Source organism: Tyto alba, unplaced genomic scaffold (genome assembly GCF_018691265.1).
Source record: "Tyto alba isolate M040663 unplaced genomic scaffold, T.alba_DEE_v4.0 Super-Scaffold_14, whole genome shotgun sequence".
Lineage (NCBI taxonomy): Eukaryota > Metazoa > Chordata > Aves > Strigiformes > Tytonidae > Tyto > Tyto alba.
The window spans coordinates 9,940,407-9,965,558 of record NW_024881276.1 but is presented as its reverse complement, the minus strand read 5'-3'; the positions used below and the strand labels follow the sequence as shown (position 1 = coordinate 9,965,558).

The 25,152-nt window shown below is 39.7% G+C and overlaps 1 protein-coding gene across 4 annotated transcripts in view; it reads right to left on the bottom strand.

Moving 5' to 3' along the window:
• The window catches only part of FRMPD4 (FERM and PDZ domain containing 4), a 357,231-nt gene that overhangs the window by 111,716 nt on the left and 220,363 nt on the right, over positions 1–25,152 (bottom strand). For all 4 annotated transcript variants that reach the window (XM_032986921.2, XM_032986922.2, XM_032986923.2 and 1 more), the window contains exon 2: positions 858–974. In XM_032986921.2, coding sequence (XP_032842812.2) covers positions 858–974 — 117 coding nt within the window. The remainder of the gene's footprint in view (positions 1–857; positions 975–25,152) is intronic.

Below are 25,152 nucleotides of genomic sequence, written 5' to 3'. Positions count from 1 at the left end.
GAATTGTAATTATCATCCAGGACTTTTTTAAGCATCTGCAAATTTCTAACTAGACTGATAAACATAAAAATGAAATAATAATTAAAAAACCCCCAACCCTTCACATGAGCAGAATCAAAATGCTAGCCTTAAACATGGGATGTAAGCTAAAGCAACTAATGCTGTAAAATCAGGCAATGGTTCTGGCAACTCACCACCATCACCCCTTTTTACTGAAGAAGTTCCAAAACCATGTAAGAGTACATTTGCTAGAACAGTAAACTGCATTTTATCCAAGTTACTTAAGTGACTTTAAAGAATAATTATGCACAGTTTTCACTAGGAAAAGAAAAGCCAATTTTGTTCACAATCACATCATTCACATTGACATTTCTTTTGCAGACCTTTAAATTCAGAGCTATAAGGACTATGGGAAATATATAAAAAAAAAAAAGAATATTTACTACACAGGATCAAAATATACACTTTCTCATTACCAGTATAGTGAGTATATTTGACAAATTAAAAGATCTCATGGCAGAGATGGGGGAGAATTTTTAAGTCTCATTCAGAACTGACCTTTTTCCTCTTTCTTCAAACACGGCATTTTTATTTTTATTTCTTTGTTAATGACATTTGTAATTCCTTGATGAATTACGGGTCTTTATACTACTAGCATTTTCTTGGGTGAATGAAATAACTAAGTACCATAGCAAGGCGCAGTAAAGTACAGTCAGAGCTAACTCTGTGCAACATATCAAAACAGCTGAACATTATCTGTGTAGGGCTGAAGCAGGAATAGGATTCCAATGAGATACAGTCAAGAGTAGGGCTGCAGCGCTGTGCTACAGACTGCACAGGTCACACTGCCCACTTACTTGATGAAGTAGTCTCTTCCATCTCTGTTTGCCGTCATCTCCCATCCATAAGGTGTCCCCTGGTTCAAGCTCCAGGTCCCCGAAGGGTGAGGCCAGCCTGAAGACTTGTTCCTGTGGCTGCAATTTGGGGGGGGCAGAGAAGAGAGGGGGGAAGAAAGAAAAAGAAAAAGTTATTTGTCTGTTATATTTATTCTTCCAATTTACTTGTTTCACATTATTCACTTGGCATCCGAATACCTTCACAGTTGTGAAATATACAGCCAAAACCCAGGCAAGGGAAAACAGGTTAGCAGGTCTACTTACATTTATAATATTCTTCAGTCAGTGTCATTTCTAACAGTCTTTGAGTTCAAGCCTATGGCCAGTGAATCTGTCATACCCCATCCATCGTACTTATTTTCAATAGTTTTTAGTACAAAGGAACATTTTCATTCATCGCCATCCCCTGTTCAAATGACAGCTCTCAGTACAGTTATAGCAAATAAATCCAACAAAATAAACCAAAACAAACAACCCACCACATGGCTGCAGATCACACATGTGGTGCGCTACCCGGCACGGGAAGGAACATTAACACCCATTCTCACTACTAGCAAACCACTTTTTGTTTCATGTGTTGGAATAAAGAAAGGCTATAACACTTCTGCCTATGGATGCTAAATTGATTCAATATGCAGATGTTGTTGCACTTGATCATTATCCATTAAGCTCTTCCTCCAAATAACTTTTAGAAGGCTGCAGTATCTCTGAGCACACACACTGCTCGAGGACTCTCTGCTAGTATACCCACACTTGAGCAAGGCCAAGTCACACTGTCTTAAATAAAGGAGTACTTTATACAGCTCACCTAACTAAGGGACATTCACCACCTTTCCCAAGGGACAGTATTTCCCCACTAGATGTGAAACATTTTGTGAGGTGCCATCTAATGACTCCATACACAAAAAAGATACAGCTAGCAAGAATCTCCCCCTAGTTTTGAACAGCAAGTCCCAACTTCTGCACTGATGTTTTACCCCTCACTTGCAGGAATTAAGCTAGCTGTAGCTGCACATTCCCACTTTCTGCTGTGGGACTTAGAGGTACAGAAGGCAACAAATAGGTACTTCAGCAAAATTAATCAAATCATTAATATATATCTATGTACAATCTGAAAAAGAGAAAGAGCAGGAAAAGATGGCGGGGCAACCAAAGATGCTGAAGACTGGCTGAGAGCATATCACAGACAGGCAGAGATGAATCAGCACACAACACAGTACAATCTGTGAGATTTAGACGTGCAAATCAAAACCACACAAAATAAGAGCTTGTTTTGAATTAGAAGCTTTCTCCCTCTCTGCCTCTTCTCCACCCATCAAACATACTACAGCTTGGTTTTTACTTGCTAGATTTATTTAAGTTCAGATGTTAGCAAGGAACTTACTATCTCTTGCCATACATAGAGATGTATGAACTTATTTCCTTTATAGAAACAGCGTGCAATGTAACCTGACGAACACTCATCTGAAGGAACAGAATTGGTCTCCATAGGCAACTCAACAATTCATTTCAAATTGCTAAACTCAATGAAGTTGTACATAGTTAATCTTTCCCACAGGGGGAATACATCATTAAAAACAAACTAGCTGTTTCCCCCTCCCCCTTTATTTCAAGGATTAATCACAACTGAGAAAAGATAGGGTGCTTCAAAATACAATTTACAAGTACAGCATTACAATAGAGTGCTAGATATCATCTGATTTACCAATTATATCAAGTACTCTATCTTCAAGGAGCAGGAAAACATTTCTGTTAGCATATTCAAACACTGGTACTTGCCATAAGACAGGGCTTAATTCTAATATTTGAAGATGCTAGAAATCTTAATAAAATTACAATAACTCATGGCTAGCAAAACACATAAATGTCAGATATGCTACATTACCCCAGATAAATGCAACTAACCCATTCCTGATTAAAGGAATTAATTTAAAAGCAGGCATCTGAGGGAAGGAAACAAATACTTTCAACATTCTCTCATGCAGTTTCATGTGAAGTTGAGCTAAGGTATTATTGTTTCTCCATATGCCTGACAGGGAAAAAGCCTGGTCCCTTCTTTTAGATGGGAGCCATCTTACAACCTAAGATTGACAGCTTAATTACATCTATAGACTTCAAATTACACTTTAGAGTATTTTGGATCCTAAACACTGCAGTTAACTAAATAAAGTAGAAAGTAACCTATTATATCTGACCTATAAAGGATACCTGTGCATTTAACACTTTTCACTTTAATTAAATGTGTTTCACAACCTCTGTTCTACAGTTTTTCCATCTGTAAAATGGATACAGTGACAATTAAATTCCCATGTAAAGTACATCAAACTTCTATTATCAGATAATTTGTAGGAGCACGGCACAGTCATGATGATCAATACTATTCCTCTCTGCATTCAAACTAAGGGCTCATCTTTGTATGTATTATATCATTAGTGGTTTTTAAGGTAAATTTAATTCCCCTGAAAGCTTTCTTTGAGGCCTTAAAACATTAATGGTGACAGAACGTATCATATATGATGGGTAATAACTGTCTTGCTTAACTATAGATGTCTATATCTGACCTAGTCCTCCAGGCTTTCTTATAATTAGTGGGGAAGAAATTAGCACTTGAGACTACATTACATATGTGCAAATTTGATGAGGTGACTCCATGGGAAAAACAAAACAAAATAACAAAAAAACAGAATATTTCCTATAGTCATTGCACAATTCAATAATAAGCACTCATGTCATAACAACAAAACAAGGTTTTTACACTCAAAGGTGATTAGCATTGGTGATTCCCAGCTGCCTATACAGTCTGAAAAAAATGAGCAAATAAACTGCATTATTTCTTTTTATAAGCTTTCATCCACTTGTTGGATATTATTCTGCTTGACTGCAAGGATTCTGTTCAGTGGCCACTACAAAGGGCAAAAGATGACAAAGATGAGATAAATGCCAGAAGGAATATCAAAGGCTCCAGAGGAAACCATCAACAGGTCAGGCATTTCACCGGGGGGAAGCACAAAGCCATCTTGGCAGGCTTTAAGTCAAGAGGATGCCTCAGTGGTGAGGAAGATCATCGGGCCATCGGGGATCTCAGTCCAAATCCTACCTCCCTACAGGTGATCTTGGATAAATCCCCTGGCTGGTTGATCACCATTTGCCATCTCCTTCCCTCACAGGCAAAGGAGGAGGAACACAAGACTGCCTTGGTTTCTAGAAGACTTGCACACTTCCAAAGACTAGAAAGATAAAAAAAAATTAGGCTTCTATCTCAGCAATCCCTCCTGTGGAGGAAGCACTGGCACCACTGTAACTTGGCTGCTTGCTGTCCATCACCACCTGCTTGCTTGCAGCAATCAGACCTGCTGCTGGAGAGCCTGTCGCAGCACAGCTCTTAGGTGGCAAACTTCATCGTGAAAGCCTAGGCCAGCATCATGCCAGCAAAGGTCTGAAAACAAGGCAGCATTAGCAGCAATATCCCATCAACCTGCTTTTGATGTTCCTGCTGCAGAAATATAAAACCTAATTCTTCTGCATTGCTTCAGATTGAACAATCAGTTCATTAGATGACCGAAGCAGCATGTAAGGAATCAACGCACCCTACGGAGGGACCTTCTGACCGAGAATGCAATAGCTGCACCACAGTGAACATCTTCAGGTCAGCACTTCTGCCCTGTGCTTGAGGCTCGACTGAAACACGAGTTCATAGGGAAAGTCTCCTGTGCTGTATCAGCAGTATGCCACTTATGCGATATGCAGAACGTACTCAGTATAAACTGTGGTACAAACAAGAAATGAAAGTCTGTAATAGTATCCACCTCCTTTTCAAGGATCAAAACTAGAAGAGTTTGAATTTTTGAAGCACACTATTAGAGTCTAATGTCCAGAGCAGTTTAGATAGTGTTAATGCTGAAAACAGAAAACAACACCACTTGGTTTTAAAACATCAAAAAATCAAATTTTGACATTTTCTGGAAAAGTCAATGAAAAAAAAAAAAAAAAAAAAAAAGCCCAGCATCTACAGAGTCAGACAATAAGCATATAATATTGCCCAAAACTTATTTTTTTTAAACAGCAACTGGAGATTCCTCTCAATAGGTCTTTCTTATAGAAACCTTGACAGACTTTTTAATTGTACCACCTCTATAGTTCAAGCCTGTAAATTTTGTTATAAAAGCAGCACTTTCCTGAACCAGTGGAAATGAAGCTCACAGGCTGTAATTTTAAAACAGCATAAACTGGCACTGACACAAAAGCAGCATTTCCATCCTCCCAGCATCAGACAGTTCTATTTCACGTGACAGTTGCTATTCTGCCAATGGAAGTAAACTGGTTCACCTTAAAACTAGCTGCTATTTTTTCCATTCAGATTCATCTCTGCCTACTCTATGGCCTCACAGATGGCCACATGGCAGCAAAAATGAAGGGCAGGACAAAAACTGTCTGCTTCAGATAGTCCTCAGGCAAAGACAAAACAGAAAGCACTCAACTAAAATTGAATGCTCCAACTGTATTTAGCATATTTAGTGTCTACTGGGGCATAACACTCAGTATACAGGATTAACGTGTCTACCCACACCGAAGATGGACAGCATGTTTATGTTTATCCTTCTCCATGGACAAGGGACACCAAAATCCTTATTTCCTTAGGAATGATGTTGGACAGAGTTGGGAGGTCTGCCATATCACTGGGATAGTCTTTACTCCGTTGCCCAAGAATCTCAGCTTGCATTCTGCTGTCAAGACTTAAAACAGCAATAAAAAGTAGTAGCAACCTTGAAACCCTCCACAACTCTTTTTTTTTTTTTTTTTTTTTTTTTTTTTTTTTTTTTTTTTTTTTTTTTCCCCTAATAATTTGAGAAACCTGGAAGTCTTGGTCATAGTGACCTTCATTCCCACTCCCTTCAATCCTTTACTGAGCGGGAAGGGGAGGCATTTTATTTATGTGTTTGTTTATTGGTAGCTCTCATTCCATGATTATCACTTTCCCTGATTGTCACTGGCATAACAAAGGTATCCATCTGTATTCTCATGGCTGACTGCCACTTTGTGTTTGATGCCCTCTCACTCTCGCAACGGTGAACAATTTCTCATTTTTTACCTTCTCCATGCCACATACAATTCAGTAGATCTCTAACACACCCCACCATCAACCCAAACAGTCTCCACTGCAGGCTACAGAGTCCTGACCTATACAGCTGTTCTTTGAACAAAGGTTTTCACAGGCTTGACCATTCACACCGTCTTTCTCTGAAATTCCTCCAGTTCTGTGCCTCTGTTGAGATGGGAATTAGGGTCTGCACTCAGGTTATGGCTTATACTGATGGGCTGCCTCTTTGGTAGAAATCCAGAAGAAGGTATCTCAAGATGTAGTTGAAGACTATCCCTGGCATCTAGGGTCTTAGTGAAGAGCTAGGGATTCAGCTCTGTTCTAAAATAGACATCTGAATTTTCAAACTTTCTACCCGTATTGACTAGCTCTCCACTAAGTGTAATTTGGACCTTCGATATATCCCTCCATGTAGATACCAAAATTTGAATTTCAAGCATATGAATCTGGAGTTGAATTCTACATCACCCTCAGAAGAACCCTTTGCAAAAATAGTGACCTTTTATTTTTAAATTGCTGCATAATGTAATAAAATTGGCAATTTTTATCATCTTATTATTTATTCCTCTTTCTATATCCCCATCCAAAACACCTAAGAGCACCAAACCAAGTGCAAACACCTTCCAAGGTCCTGGTACCATTAGTGTTAAGTGAGAAAGTTTACCCTACATTTATCAAGTGACCTTTTTTAATATCAAGAGCTTCAGAATTTTGGGGTAGATACCATCTATCAATTTGTTACCATTTGCTTCAGTGATCTGATCTCCATGATCACTAACTAACTTTTCAGGTTGGGGCATATCTTCCAAAAAGTCCCCAGTAAAGAAGCTCCCCTTGGAAACTCCCCTCCAACACACAGCTGCAAAAAATACTTATCTTTCTTTATCCTGTGGCCTTATTTTTGTTGCTTTTAGTTAATGAGTATCTATTATCTGACAGACTCTAGCAAAAACTGAAATTACCCCCAGAGTTTCTCATATAAATCTTTATAAATGTGTAAAATCTCTAGATTTGGAGGCATGTCTAATTTCCCTAAATATAAATAATTTGAAATATTAATATTCTATGCATGTTTCCTCTTTATTTATTAGTAAATTTCTAAGCATCTACCTTGGATTTTCTCTGCTGGATTAAAGTAGGACAAGGATTATATTCTAATCTTCTTTAAAAGCAATCCCTTGAACAACACAACTGTAACTGCAGTAGATGATTAAAGTTACAGAACTTGTACTATGAATATTCAGAGTATAATGCCATGTTTACCACTTGGATATTTAATGTTTTGGAATCATCTTGTTTAACATCTTGATTATTCTCATAGTACTTCCTTATTTACAGCACGTCTTTATTCCTGGAAGCACTGTCTACAGGGTGGTTCAGTGACTCAACTCAAGGCTGACCATCTAACACAAGTTACCATTGCTAATGGACTAATAGTGTTGATACACCAGCTTCCTTTGTGTTACCATACTGAGAAAAACTTCTGAATTTTGAGTCTCGGTGTGTACACTCTGGTTTCATTTCGACTCTCCGTTGGTACAGAAGCCAGTTCATTGCCTCCCACATGCCAATACAGAAGTCCGTCCTTCTTCAACCCATCATAAAAGGAAGATATCCTGAACAAAAGACACATTACACTCCCAAAAGACGATTACAAAGGGAGTGAGGCTCCACAGCACTCCCAGGAAGTAAATCTAGTCACAGCAATCCTAGGAGGTATCGAGTGAAACACCCAAGGCACAGTATTTCGTATTACTAGTTTTTAAAATTAAAAACACCACACCTAATGTATCTGCAGGGCATATCTATCTGGGAGTAACAGACATGCTTGCGACACAAGAGGAGGTCAGTAATGGTCTCTCTATGATATTTAATCTTCCACTGCCTCAGGAATAGAACTTGTTTTCTCGATCCAGTTCTCACACACTGCTGTCCCAGTAGACTACCACACTAGGCCTACTTCCATCCTACCATTTTAACTTGAAAAATTGAGAAAATGAAACTTTTAAAGACTTTGTAGCTATACTATCAAGACCAATCATCATACCTTACTATTGAAACTCTCCTGGGGGGCACTATACAATAGGACAGATGCGATGGACAATAATTTCTGGATCCAACATCAAGGACACTGAAAAGCTTGTTGTCCCTGCACAGATGAGTCTGATAAACCCCTACAGAAGCAGTCTTATCAGAAGCACAGAAGAAAATTAATTGCCCCAGATGCAATCCACGGTACTAAAAACAAACAAACAAAAAATCATACTGGGCCTCCTATTACTAAATCACATAAGTACCGGAGGGAACCATAATGACTTCAGATACCCATAGAGTCAGACACCCTTCATATTCTACAACCCGCACGCTTTCAAATCTTTTGCTGGATGAGAAAGAAAAAGGGGTTTAGTCCTCATATAAATGTGTACTGTTTTTGAACTCCTGGAAACTCTGTATCAGTTGAAAGAAACCTGAGGAGTATTGCCCCCCAAGTGAGTTTGGGGTTTCAAGTTTGTAATTAAGACACATGTTAAAGGTAGAATCATTGTCTAAGACTGTTTTTCTTATTTAACCATAAGAACATAATGCTAGAAAAATATTTTTGCCCTGTGCCACCTGTCCGTCTCAACAATCTTGCAACACAGCCATGCTCTGGACAAAGGTAGAATAATGTTGCAGTACCTTTCAGGCTTATCTTGAATTTTCTCCCTGGCTCGTGCATCATCAGATAAACACAAATGCTGATGAGCCCTTTTCTGGTACCTCCTCTTAGTTTTTTCTATTTTTCTAGTAAGGACTATGAATAAAGCCAGGCCACTTTGCATCAGTTCAGAAACTCTCTCCAGCTGAGAGTTTCATTTCCTTAGGCAGTAACTACTCTCCAAACTCTGTCTGGAGCAAGTAACTGCACACTTTTTTTTTTCCTCTCTCCCAATCTTCCACCACAGATTCTCTCAACTATTCTCAATTTCACAAAGTACCCCTCATTTTTACTCCAAACCAACAATGATGATAAGGGCTTCACTCAAGCTTTAAATCCTTTGTTGGAGCGGAAAAAAAAAAAAAAAAAAAAAAAAAAAAAAAAAAAAAAAAAAGTACAACTCAAAACTTGATACTGAACTCCTCTAAGACAGTTTACAATACAGCAGAGGAGCTACATTTCCAGAAAATCCTGCCAGTCTATTTTTGTCACAGATTGAATTAGCTTCCATCTCCTCAGTGCCTAGGTTGCAAATAGGAGACACTCCAGTGAATACCTCCTCCTTTGCCACTGCTGCCAATCATGAGATAACCAGGGCCCATGGCCATGCAGCTGATCTGAAAGGTAAGGGATCCCTGTTACCAGGGATCACCTGGCTGCCACAAGAAAGACCCCACTACTGCTCCCCTGCCAGACAAGCAGGGAAATACAGCAGCAGCTGCCCGTCACTTGGCAGGGGAAAAAGGGGCAATTCCACATGACCAGAAAAGTCCCCTCATGGGCTCCCATCCCTTCAGCATCAATTCCAAACTTCTGTCCCTAACACCGGCAGGGCAGAGCTATGCAGAAAACCAATGGCTGTTCAAAATGTACACTGTACCCGTTACACAACTGGCTATATGAGGAATGGCTCCTCTTAACCTGAAACTACAACAACAGCACGTTACTTCCATCACAAGCTTTGTAGTAATGGTCTACACATAGACCATTTTTCACCACGTATCTTCCACAACTGCTCTTTTGCCTTCCTTCCTCTGCTCCATTTCATGGGGCCAAAGATGCAAGTACCCAAACGGTGCAGTGAAGAAGTACCTATGGCATATGTTTTTGCATTCAGCTAGATAGACAGCTCCTCAGCATCGAGTGGTGGCTCCCCAAAGAGCCACTGTTGTCCACTATGTTCCCAGAACTAAAAATCTTATGACACGAGGTAATAAAAGTACGGACAGCACACTGGCACAAGGGATGAAACAAACCATGTGATGCAATGCTGGTTTGTCCCAGTCACTAACAACCTTCATGGGCCTTGGAAAAGCGACAAGGTGAAGGTCTTGTCATTCCCTGAGGCACTGTGCCTGTCCTGGAGTGCTTTCTTTCTTGTCTCCGATTCCACAGTAAGTTTTGAAATCTCCACCGTGGGTATAGCTATTGTTTGCACTGTCCTGTTCAGCAGCAGTTGAGTTTTTCCTTTTTACAAAAAATGTTCTTGCATTCTGATTTTCTATAGTCACTGCTATCCAGTAAATGCACTTTCATGTCTGTTGCTTGTTGTATTCTGGTTTTGGTTTTGTTTTGTTTGTGTTTTTTTTTTTTTTTTTTTTTCCCTTTGGTTGGTTTTATGGGGTTTTTTAATATCTGATATAGGTCACATCTTCCATTTCTCTGTGTTCTTCCCCCTCTGTTATACTTCTATTATTATTAAAGATGTGCCTCCAATTACATAGAAAACAAAAGTCTCCATTATATTTCCCTTTAGACTGACAGAACTTTTCATTTAAAGCACACTGACCCCATTAGAGATCCAAAGTCCTGAAGGAATTATTTTCCCCTTCAGAATCTTTTATTGCAAAAGCCAGAAAGTACTCAAAGCAGCAAATAATGGTTAAGCCTTGGATGCCTGTAAGAGGCTCTTTGACTTTCTGTTCTATATGATGCTTTAGCTTCATGCTGATGTGCTCTAGAAAGTAGAAGTCTCTGAAACCTGATGTGTGCAATATGCTTTTTTCTGTCTTAATGGGGCTTTTGACCTTAGGCTTTATCAGGCTTACTCAGTATTTCAGGAACAAAACAAAACAAAACAAAAGTATATGAAGCATATTTGGCTCTTTCTCATTAAGTTAATGGATTATTGATATTTCTTATCTTGAATTTTCTGGATAACCTTTTTAAAATGGGTTTGTTCTTTCTCAAACTAGTACATGTTGGAAAACCTTACCATATCATTGCTAGCATTCCCTATAGCAGGCACCAAACTCTTTCTTCTTCATACAATGCAATTTCAGCGTTTATCTCCGACAACAAAATCACAACTATTATTAGATGCTGAATTTTATCCTACATAAAATTTTTATGATTTTTTTTTGCTTTAAATTGTTGTTATCTCTACTCTCACTGAATATTTGTCCTCTTACCGGTTTTCCAGTCAAGTGCAGCCATGATTCACTGTTAAGTTTCAGTGAGTAGTACAAAAGTTTTGCCATTTCTGCCTTCTCAAAAAAAAGTCACATTATACCTGTGACAAAGTTACTGTCTAGCTTATTGACTGCATTGTTACTAATAATGAGAGTTTATGGTAGTATAGAGTAGAATACTAGAAATGCAATGCTGTAAAGCTTAATCATATTTTTGATAAAAGTAACAATACATCGTAGACTTTCTTACCACCTATTACACAGCTGTTCATTTTATGCCATAGAAATTTGAGGTGTATGTATTCATTAAAATTCAACTGTGCACATTGAATTTGAAAAAATAAAAGGGAATCTCATTCTTATACATAGTAAATTTTGTATTTTTTCAGTACCCTGGTATGAATACAACCTGCCTGCTGTGAGCCAACAAATTTTGTATAATCATACACTAGAAAAAGCAGCTCAGAAAATTTCCACGCACTTCTTGGGAGGTGATTTCTATGGGAGCTTCCTATTTCTATAAAGATGTCACCCACATTTCAAGGCCTGTGGTCAGCTGAAAGTACTTCATGGCATGCTCTTGCTGTAAGGCGACATTTTAGCCTGTAGGAGAGTGAAGTTATATCATAAGGATGCAGTGAACAAGGACTGAATTGCCAAAAAGGAAACAAAATTGCTTTTCTAAAGCTGAATTAAAGTCTAAGTTCCCACTGCTTGATTTTGGTAGGAACTCTTACTGGTCTCAAGATGAACTCCATCAACAAAACAATAGAACAAAAAAATCTGACCGAATCTTAATTAAGAGAAGAGTACTTCAGAGAAGAGAGATGAGGGGAAAAAAACCCATACATTTACTAGTTCTTCAGATTTCAGCTACGAATTCTTCTCCTCTTCTCCCTTTCAATTTCTTGGGAAATAAAAAGAAATGGTCAAAAATTAAATAATGGCAGCCTATCTTAAATCTATTTTGTAAATTAAATGAAATTAATACTATCCTTTTGTTTTTGGAGGGGGTTGGGAAGCTATTTAAATTGTTTTTCCGACTCATAAAGTAGTAAATAGTAAGAAACATCACTGCCCAGTGATTCCAAAAGTAGCTCCAAAAGCCCAAGAGTCTTCTCCTTACAAGACATATTTGATGAACTTGACATAAGATGTAGCCACTGATCACTGGCTTAGTTTGCTTTCCAGAAAACTTTAAAATCATTATTTAGAAAATTATATAAATTTGTTCACAAGAGAACAATAAGGAATAAATCAACCAATACAGGAATTAGCCTTTAACAAGTCCATTCATCACAAATCTCAATACCAAAGTAATCAGTCTGCTAGATTTAAGCCTATTTCAAATACTATATATAAGCACATACTTGTATTTCAAGGTACTCTGTTCTGCTTTCTAGATGAAAAATGTTTCAATATTCTACTTGGCTTTAAAGCAAAATTGTCAAAATTGGGAATATATGAACAAATATTCATCCCTCTATTAAAAAGCTAACAGTACCATGTACTTTTCTATACTTCACTCCCAGACAAAAGATTCAAAAAACTTCAGAAAAGGACCATGTAACACCTATGCTGGGCAGTCTGCTTACATTCTTAAAACATCTGCAGAGAAGCCTGTGTTTCTACTTCTACCATGCTACAAAGTTGGGGTTTTTTCTTCTTTTATTTTCTTATGAGTTCCTTTGTATTTTTCCATTAAGGAAATTATGGTTTATACAGTAACCTACTGAAAATAATGTAAGTAAAGGGCATTTTGTGTAATAGTCAGAAGTTTTCACCAGTGGTAAGAAGCCTTCATCCAGATAGGAGGTTATTTAAAGTACTCTGAACATAAACTCACTTACGAAATCAAGCAAATTTGAAGCAGCTGCATTCTTAGGAAACCACCAACACTTTGCACATTCTGTCACAGAATTATGTTGCAAACCAAGGCACATGCAAAACCTTAACAAATGAGAAAGAACAATTTATTCTTTTCTTTAGACTTTCTTCCTTAGCCGTAGTGACTTCACAAAGTGTGAGCCAACAAAACTGAACCAAAATGTCATGCTTCAAATGTATTTTAAGGACTCATATACTTAAGGGGCAAGTGCAATATTTAACTGTGTGTATCAATTGAATGTAAGAAAAAAAAGCTGCCTTAAAAATTAAGTCATGTAATTTACTGACCATTTGAACAGAAGCTATGCAGACGTAGTTCAAAACTAGAGAGAAGTGATCTCAGAGCACTAGTCCCCTGAACACATCCCAGGCTGTACCACAGCAGAGCTTAGAACAAGGATGGGTAAAACATCCATCTGTAAGTGATAGCCTGTTTCCCATGCCATTTGATCTAGATGCAAGTTCAGGAACTATCTTCAAAATCTTTTTTTTCTCCATTCTCCACTGGGTAACACACATACCAAGAGAAGCGGTAGTTTCCTGAAATTCCAAGGAAATCACCAATTTCCATGCAAGGAGCTACAAAGGGAAAAGATGCAAAGGAAAGATAGGAGGCAAAGGAAGGAATTTCTTGGCTACAACTGGCCTTGAAAAAGTAAAACAAAAACAGGGCAAGCTTTAATGTTTGACAAGGACCCCATCTGCCCAAGATTACCACCACAAGGAGCACCAGGAACACTATCCTTCTCCATCATCTTAAAATTATTTTTTTTTCCCAGTATTTATGGTTTACAACACACTGTAAATACACACTTTTCACTGATGGTTTTGAATGGCTGCTCTACCAATGAGAAAGAAAATGGTGTATTTTCAAGTGAATTCACGTGGCTGCACAATTTTCTTTTGTTTGCCTCTAAGATTAGAAGCAAGGCTTAGAGTTTAACTTGAATGTAATTTTGAATACCAGCTGCCCAAAAACAGTGGGCCCGCTGCCCATTTTCATCTTCCACAATCAACAGCAAAAGCTCCTGCTGGGCACTAAGGCAGCAGTGTTCATGCTCCATCAGCAGGCTACCAACTTGCATGTGCCATGGGTCACAGGACAGCTCCCTTTGGAAGGGACCTCAGGAGGTCATCTACTCCAACCTCCTGCTCAAAGCATTTCAGCACGCTTTACATAATATGATAATATTGAATATGAAATAAATAATGAAACAATATGAAAATAGGTATTACACTGCAAACTAAATTGCCTGGGGTTAATCTTATATACTTGAACTCCATTACTCTATCAATCATTAAACAAAAAACAGACACATTTGCTTATTCTGTTATCTGCAGTTCTTTGGCCTATATCCTTGTTCTTTTCCTATCAGTATTTCCTAATCCAGTGATTTTAAAGATAAAATCTGTGAAACAAAAACCTGTAATGTAAAATGGTTTTTTTTTTTCTTTAATTTGATTTATCACCTGAAAATCAGTCTGAAGGTAGATAGCACTTTTAGAACCAGAAGAGAAAATGTAAGTGTGAGACTCTGTTGCATAAGAAGCTCTTGGAATACTAAGGCTAAATCCCTAATATCTTATGATTAGTTACTTATGGGTAAATGGACCCATAAATTTACTGTAAAAACAGGTTCTTAAAAATGAAACAACACCAAAAAAACCCATAACCCAAATCTTTCCTCTACCAATTACACCAATCCTTGGTTATACAGGCACATGTACTTGCGTATGTGCTGGCAAGCTGCAACTGCATCACTACTGTGACAGCTACTAGAAAGCCCCAAAACAACTCTCTCAGCTATCTGCAAGCGATAGCTAAGGAAAACGATACAGCCACAAGTACAACAGGTTCAGCTAACCTACTTACAGCCACTGACAAGTAGCTTCCTAAAGATCCTGCAGCAGAAAATGCAAGTTTCCCCGCAGTTGGAAAATTAGAGGGACTCTGGGACTTACACAGGTTTAATACTGTATGCTGACATGAGGTTGCAGCGTTTCTGGATGTTTTCCTATCATAATAAAGATGAATCTGGCTGCAGATTGTGACTGCATGTTCTAATCGAGAAGTGTACCTACGCATGTACTTAGATGCAATTCAGCTCTTTGAAATCATGCATGCTCTATATTTACAGTTCTTAGAGCTTGGTAATAATTGTATTGCTAACAGAAATTAAATTAGCACAGTATCGGTAGAAGAAAATGTGAGCAAGAGCATACAGAAACGATAAAGTTCAATACCCAGTGCAATTCTGAGATAAACTTCAGTGTTTTCAGTGCAGAAGCGGCTATCACAGAGCTTGGAGTCACCAAGCCAGATCTACCCTTCACTGTATTTCCTTTTTGCTATTAAGAAAGCACCACACTGGTCGGTTTAATCCGTTTAACAGGTGATACATGCATTGTTCCAGCTACTATTGTATTGTCTCCCAATAACTTCATAACATAGTCTGTAAACTGGGTCCCCTCACACCAACAGAGACACTGTTCAGTTGAACTGGCCCCAACCTCACCATCAGCTGTATCACATCAGGCTTCCATGAGATGTTCTCAGCACAAAAGATATTCTAGAAGTAGTGAGCTATAGGCTTAAAGATTATTCAGTGAGAATATGTGATTTGCAAAATAAAATAATTTGTCGTCTTCTTGAGTTTCAAGAAGAAAAAGAAGAAAATAAATCAAAAAAGATAAAGTAGAGGGGAATGTACACATTAAAAAATACAATGAATATAAAGTCCAGGAAGTTTTTGGAAGAGGGAATAAACAAAATTGCTTTTCTCCTGCTGGCCTATGCCACAGAGCAAAGGGTGAAGCCCTGACAGAAGAAGGGATGGCCCATGCCAGGCTAGAGGAAACTTGGGGTGCCCATGGGAGGCTGTAGGAGCCCAATTCAGCCAGGGAAGAAGGAAAGATTACCTTACGAATGGACACTGACAATCAGACCCAGGTTGGCTTGAGCCCTGGTTTTCAGAAAACATTTATTTTCTGAACTCTCTCTTAAATAATTACTTCTGGAGAAGGGAAAAAAAAAAAAAAATAAAGCATATCCCTTGCAGTAATGGACTGACATGTCCCTTACAGTGAGAAGCAACAAAACTGGGGGAAGAAGTAACTATAATTTCAAACCAGCTTTTCCCCCAGCTGTGGTTATTAAATTACTTAATCCCTTATTTCACAAAAGCCATTAGATAACAGATCATCCTTGCAATACTTCCATATTTTTCTCGCACAAACATATGTTACTTGAGACAGTGACTGTAGACAAAAGCAACCAAGAAAACTCTTGATGAATTTGATTTGAGAGTCACACAGGTGTTAACTTTTATCCATTTGCACTCCTGCCTCCACCACTGCAAATCCATTTAGAAATGGATTCTTTCACTGACAGAGTAAAATAAACCTCTTCTGCTAGCCTGAAGTCTTGGCTGGAGGTAAGGTCAATGCCAACCGAGCTGGCAGATGCTGAGCTCTGTGCTGCTTTGGCCACAGGGATGCACTACTGGACCCCTGAAACAAAAAAGGCCCAAACAATAGGCCTCAAACCAAGGTTGACTTCTGAGTGAATCCCCCGACCAGCAATCAGCATCTTATCAGCAGCATGAAGCAACCAGCATCTTATCAGTGTGAAAATGCAACCCTGAGAACAATCCCTGGGAACTATAAGTAAACAGTAGGAAGTAACTATAAATCCCAAATGTAAAGAAAAACAGAAACTCCTCAGACATGCCCGGATCCTGGCCAGATCCGGACACGCCTGAGTGAGGCATGTCAATCTACCAGATATCTCCTGTGCGTTTTGTTTAGACTTGTTTGTTAACCTGTACAAAGCCGGGCCCTCTCACAGCACAGACGCAGACCCCACCCACGAGTGGATGCCCTGCGTGGGACTTCCCATTGCCGGGACAGGCTCTGCGACCCTTCGCTGGGACGGGGCTCCCCGGCTGGCGCACGGGTCGGGGGGGTGGTAAAGTAGGAGGGCAACTGGTGATGGATCTTTCTTAATCACTATAGCCAGCTTTATGTAGTAATGACTAGGTGCATTACATTCCTTATTCTTTCTGCTGCTTTAAACTAAAGTAAAATAAGCCTATTTCTTTAGCTTGGTGTCTGTGTCCTTTGTGTTAACCCCGTCAATTGGCAAAACAACCCCGCAGTAGCCAGCCCCCAGGTTTTCAGCCAACCAGTCAGTCGCAGAAATCCCACAGCCTGTGGGGCAGCCCAGGGGGATGCCGGAGCCTGCTTGGAACAGGTAACAAGCACTGCTGTTTCACGAGGAACAACCTTTGCTGCCAAACGTTAGCCGAAGGAGCAGGTCAGCAGCCTGATTTTATCACCCACAACTCTATTATACTCCACAGATCTATTTTTATTTCTTCAATGTATTAATTCTCCCACCCATTTTCTGAACCACAGAGCCAGAACTTGACAGCTTACTTACTGTAAAGACATTCAGAAATGTTACATGTGTTCATAAGGGCCTAGTTATTTATAAAACTGGAAAAAAAGAGCCTGGTAACAGCAGTTATTCACTATGGCATATTTTATATTCCCACTGAAGCTTACCTGAACCTTCAGAGGCTTCAATATCCTCAAAAACCTGTTTGCAATGATTTAGAAAGATAAATCTAAGTTTAAAATGACCTAGGTCCAGGTTTTATAAACATGCCAGTAAGTTTAAGTAACTTGAGACCGAGTTAGGCACTTTGAAAATAAATTAATATGTCAACAAATACAGTAGTGCTGTATTATTTAGTTAACTTTATTTTAAAGGTTGTGCCTTAACATATTTAAATCTTCAATTTATCACCAACCCCAACAAAAGAATAAATTGAGATATGCCCAGCTTTTTAAAATTAAAGTTGTTATTCTAATCTATAATTTAAATAAGAGGATTACATTCTGTTCTCAAATGACAGTGTACTGTTTTTAAAAATTCACTTTGGAGGACAGAACTTGCACATAAGAACTACAGCTTCACAACAGGATTATTGAAGATATGGGGAAATTCTAATCCCATCTAAAGTGGTGGAAATTTTCCTACTGACTTCAACAGGGTCAGGTTTTTATCCCTCCAGTATGATCAACGACAAACCCTACTACCTAACTCAGTGGAGCTGCTGAACTCCATGTCACAACTGGTCTTCCTGTTTTCCCCAGCGGGAAGGTTTCTGAAGCTCTCACACAGGTCTGTGCTGAGACATCTGGCACTGGAGTGCAGCACATGCCCAGAAATGTTGCCTTCTACATTAGCATTTCACCCAGCATAAATTAGCTCCACAGGACTGACAGCACAAAGACACAATACAGGGTGGCTTGGATGGTAAATATTTACAGCCTGTCAAGTTGGATTTCAACAGCATTCACTCTACTGCTGGGTTAAACATGGTTGATTTGGAATCCTGAAGCCATGAAGTTGATTTACCTCATGTACAAGAAGGATGTTCATTCCTAGACAGGTAAACAGACATATACCTGTGAAGATACACTTTTTTTTTTTTTTTTTTTTTTTTTTTTCCTGCCCTGAATGTAAATACTTAAGAGAGAGTTCAGATAATAAACTTGTTTTCTTAAAAGTCACCACAAGGCAAGTTTTTCCTTTCATCAGCTCTGTCAGGGCAGGTAGACACGTAGGCATATCTGAAATCCAAGTAGGCAGCGAGCAACATTTTTCAAACTAGTCTTTGTGATCTACTGTGGTATTAAAAGGAACATTTCAATGCCTACAAGTTCACAGGACATCGTATGAGATTATACTCCTGCCAAAATATGGAAACTTTATTTATTTACGCCTTTTTCTGTCAAATACTAGGTTTGAACAATCATTTTAAATTCTTTAAGCATCTTATGACCAAATGATGGATAAGTGTACCTAGCAGCATGCAAAAAGGAGAAAAGGGAGACATGCAAATATATATGTATATATACACACACATGCAACACATGCATGAAGTATTGCAAATATACATCTTGCAAAGTACTTTGCTTTCCCACTACACTTCAATTAGCTTATGTTTGTAGCTTTCCACTACTGATATTTTTTGTCCCAATTTCATTTATTTAGAGTAGTATCTCTGATTTTCTTACAGGTTTCACAATTTTGTCTTTTAATTAAACTTCCTGGAATCCTGCTTTTTTATGATAAATTCCATTCTGATTTAAAAAGTAGTTTCCTGGACTCAAAGCTGAGAAGAAAATTTTTTAATTATGAAATGCTATGGCAAAAGAGGACTTGCATAATAACTTTTAAACCAGTCCTATTAATGAGAGATCTGACAAACTTTTAATTGTCCTTCTGTATTTATTCTTAACCGCATTTTAAAAAATTTACTACTACTGCCCCAAATCACAAACTTTAAAAAAACAAAAGATCCCTCCAAATTTTGTTTACCAAAGGACAGAAAATGAAACATGCTGCTCCTATTCCTACAAGCTGCAAGAGGTCTAGCAACAGTTTTAGCAGAAAGCATACAATTTCAATGTATAGTTGAAAGGCATCAGAAAGTCCAAATTCTGCATCACTTACTCAGGAATGGAAAAATATATAGCCAGAATCAACTTGAAAGAGAAATAAGTCACATTAATAAGTCTGCACAACCTCTTTTTAGCATATGTCGCTCAAGGCTCCACTTCTTCCAATACACACATTAAGCCACTGTGTAACTAAGTACCTCGCTGCCAAAGGCTCCTTCCTAGTGTTATACATTAGTCTTCTCTACTGTGTGGTGGCAAAATACAAGCTACCTTGAAATACATGCAAGATCCCTGCCCCTCAAGTTGTGATATTTTCTGTAAAAAATATCAAAAGTGTAACTTTTTAAAGACTGTATTTGTATCGACTTCTGTGAATTTCCATGGACCCTCCTTCATTTCCCTGTAGCAGACTTCTTACAGCTGCTCCCTTCAGCTCCTACTCAAAGCATCACCTTGATTTCTTTTCAGATGCCAAGGGAGAGACTTTTAAGTTTCTTCTTTCTGGATGAACTACACACAACAGGATTCAAAGAGTAAAGCAGATCAGCTCATGCAGTATGGGACAGTGGCAACTTGGGCAACTCCCCCAGACACAGTTTAAAATCTAGATCTCAAAATTTGACATCTAGATTAATTTCTCTCTCAGATAGAGACATAATTTTTTTTTTTTATAGCTTCTTCCAGTCAATCTCACTGGTAACGCCAAAGGATTTTTAAAAGATACAGTTTGCAATGAGTGTGCAATTAATTAGCTAAAATGTAAGTGACATGAGATTCCTTCATTAAGGGCTTCATTAAGTAGGAACAACATAATTTTGTAGCTGGGGCATCTTTAGCAACAACTTCTATTACTCCTGTGCATCTCACTGCCGCATCAAGCAGCATTAGTGACTCAGAGAGTCCTGGTGACAAAAAGCACTACCCCTCTGAAACAGGTAACCTTTGCGATCATGCCTTTAAGGAGTAACTCAATCCTCAGAACACACTTCTTGCTAATGGTTTGTTATGACCACCTCCCGCCGTGAAACACCACGCAGGTGGCGAGAGCCTTCCTTCAGCTGCATCCTTCTGATGCAGCCAGGAGAAAGTCTGACTCTCAACAGCTTGCCTCCAGGGAGAGCAAACCATGATGGTCCTCCAAACCTCTCCCCCCCTCCTTCAACAGGCTGAGCAAAAGCTCCCCTGACACGAGCCCTACAAGGTGACAAGAGCCATGGGAGGCACGGGCTGAGCCCCAGCTGAGCCTAAAAGAAGCAGTGTGGGGCACAAGCGGAAAGCTTCAGCCTTGCTCTGAAAGCACAAGAGCTTCACTTAAGTGACCCGAAGTGTCCTCCATAACTTGAATTTGCATTTGGCAGTGTTGGATTTAAATTAAACTGAAATGTCTCCCACCCAGCTCTGGTCACCATCCTCTGTGTTAAGGACTTGTGGGTTAGGCATTTGTCCTTAAGCATGAGGCAGCTGCTGAACTGAAATGTTTATTGTCCTTGACATCGAACCCTGAGCCCCATTAGTAAGTTTTGAGCTGTCTTTACCATGGAAAAGCTGTTCCCTTGCTGCCAGCCCTTGGGGCCTGACTCCAGAGAGAAGCTGCAAGATGCTTTAGTTAGACCTAGCATGGCCTGCTACAGCTTCTGGATAGAGACTGCCCTAAATCAATCACAAAAATGTCACCAGCAAAGAGATCAAACCTCCGTATTTCTTGTTACCTCACATTCCCTTTTATCTGTTAAAAAGAGGATGCTGCTCACTTCCCTTCAGTCTTGTTTCCCAGTTCCTCAGGAGTTTATAAAACCCTGTTACAATTTTCTTTTGTTGTTGCTGCTGTTGTGTTTTCCTCCACCTTTCCCCAGCCAAAAACATCCAGGAATGCAGCCATCACACTCTTCCAGGGTTTGCTTTTTATAACTGCTCTACTTCCTTTTATATTTTCTTCTGTGTGCGCATCTCTGCGAGCGCCACCTGTATCTTCATTACTATTTACTGTCGAGGAGGAAAGCGCTTCTCAATTTACTGGCATATTTACCTCATGTGTTTTGCTGCACACAGAGTCATAAAGCAGTGTCTTTCTCCATTCAAACAATGCAAACTTCATCTGACATCAAATTTCCCTTGCCACTCCTCTACGTCTTTCATTACTCGCTCGGTGCACAAAACAATTTGCAGTTGCACAGATGCATAAAACGCTGATCCTTGAATATGTTTCTCGGCTCTCTTACCCACCTTCCTTCTCCCTCCTCCACCCTGTAGCTTGACTACCACGAACTCTGAAGAGCTGGCGGGCTCAGTGCTTCTTTCCCCCTTGCTGCAGCCAGCTTTGAGAGCTGCAAAGCAGTGAGCAGGAGCAGCGAGCCGGGAAGCGAGGGCAGCCTCCGCATCACCCCTCTCTCTGTGGGGGTAGCAAAGTCCCTTCCCTTGAGAGGCAGCAGCAAAGGGGGACAAGCAGGAAAAAAGCACATTAATTCCAAGACACAACTCTTCCCCTAGCACCGCCCAAGGCACTGAAGCTAAACACTTCCACTAACTACAAGCACAGGGCTGCAGGCACAGTCTGGCTCTGCTTATGTGCTTTATGAAGCTCTTTTTTCCTACTGCAATCTTGGGTTCTTTGATATATTCTCAGTTGGTTTTATTTAAACCCACTTCTCCACTCTTGCCACACTAATCGTATATGACCTGATCTCTTTTAGTGGCTCCTCACACAGCAGGAACCAGGCACGCATTTGTTTCACCATGCTCTGCTTGCTTGAGGAGCATCCCGTGGACACTGTCCGTCGTCCTTCTCCACTGTTCCGCTCCCAATTCGTCCACATGCCACACTCCTCTCACCAGCCTAAATCCCTCACCAGCTTCCACACCTGCCTCCACAATTTGTGATTCCCCCTCTTGAATGAACAGCATTACTCACAAACCAAATCTGTCCTCCAAGCTACACCTTCTCCAAGAAGTGCTCTCCTTCACTGAGCTGCCAGAGCTGTTCCAGGTAAGCTGGAGTGCTTCCTCCCTAGCAGGGGATTAAACTACAGGACATTCCTTCTCAAATCAGACTTCATCAAATTATTCCAGGTCTTGAGTCATCTGTGGATGAGTTCACTAGGGTCTGCTTCATCATCTAGAAGGGATAAAATGTGATTTAAGAAATTTTAGACAGGCTTCTAGAGATAAATTGGCGGTGTCCTTTGGTCCTTGATTGGGAGAGATGGTGCCCCCAGTTCACTTTATCACACCCTTCTTCCCCTGCCTCCTCCAAACACATGAAAGTGTGCACAGACATGTGCGTACACACATTATCAGAGATCATGCCGTAAGATATCTTTATTGTTCCCACAAGAGGACTGCAGGACCAGGTGCTCAGGGGGATAGGACAGAGGGCTAGGAAATCTAATTTAGGGCTTGTTCTCCCTACAAGCTGAATGGAAAACAGAATGTGAAAGCCAGTTAAACTCCAGAATAAGGGAAAAAAAAAAAAAAAAAAAGACAATCCATGGCTGAAAACAGCATCATGAGTTACTACTTAGTTCCCAAATAGTCAGCTGTTCCTAGCTCCCCTTCTCCCTTCTCAGGATGATGAAACTTCATACATTCCAACACCATTTAAATAGACAAAATACATCTTAAATATGACAGTAACATATTCCATATGAAAAAGTTCAGCTGAGAATCTGTTAAGCTGAATTTCATCATAAAATCACACATCATGTTTACCAAGTGGTATTTGAAAGATTAAGCCAAAGATAATACTAAAATATTTTCAAAGTACTGCAAATTAAATATAGATCAAGGTTTGCAAGAATTTATATGTCTTATCGATCCTGAGATTTTACCAATATAATCTTTCTAAAGACAACTATTATTTCAATAGATATGTCTGCTGCAGAACCACATGCAGGCAGCCACCAGAGAAAATTCTCTAGTCACTACATGCTTTGGGAAGGCCTGCAGGCACCCCAAGAGACATGTGGCCACATCTACCACCGACAAAGCAACCAGACACCTAATTTTCACTACTCTAATCAGAGCAAATTTATCGAACTTGATGGGAGTAAGAGTGTCCATGAGATACCATAAGTTGTCACGTGCCTCCTCTTAGTTACATTCAGCTGAAAAATGCCACTGCATATTTAGTGTAAGTAGCCATCTAGGAAGCAAAAATAGGACACCAGTTTAATCTGTAGTTGAGAAACAAGAAAAACAGGGCAAAAATTACTACAAGGGAGCCAGTTAACAAGGCTAACTTTGCTCAATTTTTATTATAACACATTGAGTCCAGTAGCATTTTTTTACCTTGTAAGTAAACACATGAGATGCACAAGCAAAACAAATACCAGGAATGAAAACGCATTGCTTCGGGAACATAACAACCAGCTTGAGCCCCAAAAAGGTCAGTGGGGTGAAATCCCAATGCTCATTCTAAGTATGCCATCAGTTATGTCACTGGGCCACATTCCAACCCATATATTCTTAAGAAAATAATTGAGCACTATCAGCTGTTAGGATATCTGTCTGAGTGCATATTGCACCTACCAAGTCTAGCCCAGTTAAAATGTTTTTAACTCATTTATCTGGAAGCACTGGGAGAGGAGGGAAACTAAACCCTCTATCAGCATATGAAAAAGCAGGAAAACAGCCTCTGCCAGAAAAATATCCAATTAGTACCTTCACTGAATTCAATGCATCAGAAATGTCTCCGTGCTTCCTCAGCACCAACTCAGTTGATCTAATTAGTTTAAAGACATTGGACCAAAGTTAATTAGGGAGAAATAAAGCGGAGGTGGGGGATACACAGGTGTATCCTTTCATTTGTCCATTTGTATAGGAAGGGATTAAAGCAAAATCCAAGAAAATTAATCCAAAATCTGGGAAACCCCAAGATCAGCCAGGGTCCCTGTTATGAAAAGGCATGCTAATAGTTTGTGTCTTAATGACTGTGAAACACCCAGGTCCGTTTTTCAAGGTGTTACCATCAGGGCTATGATTTCACTCCCAAACCCAGCAGTCCAGCAAAATCCTGGGAGCAGGGGCTGACTGGCCAGGCCACGAGCTGTCAGGTGAGACACTGTCCTGTGAACCAGTCCCCCAAGGCAAGGTGCCACCGGCTGTCCATGGAGCAGGGACGCCAGTAAGCCCCATGCTGCGGGATCAAGAATCAGTGCTTGGGTTCAGAGGAACGTCAAGAAAAATCCCAAAGCTGCTGATTTTAAAAGTATGAGGAACAATTATTTTAGGATTTATTTCAGCTATTGCCAAGTGTCATTCTTCCAGAGTTCGTTTTCTTAATACCCTGAAACTGTGTGCTATAATAGAACAGATGAATTATCCATTTTTTAATCTTGCTTGGCAATAAGGAGCAACAAATGATACTTGGATCTCACAAGGACAAAGTCTTTATAGAGGCCACTCAGTCATATTTTTGAGACGTCTAGCCTTGCAGTTCTGAAAGCTCCCTGAAGCTAAAGAACACACTTTATTTACATCTAGCAAGAAGGGCTAGCACAGACCCCAGTGACAGCGGAGTAGCACCAACAGTGAGCTCCCTTCATGGTGGCCACACATCCGTAGCCTCTGGGAGCCACGAGAGGTATAGGGAACACAACAAGGAATGTGGCACGACATGGATATGTACTCTCTAGGGGCAGAAAGTAAATAAATAGGTGCAAAGGTTTTAATTCTTCATTTAAAACCCCCTCA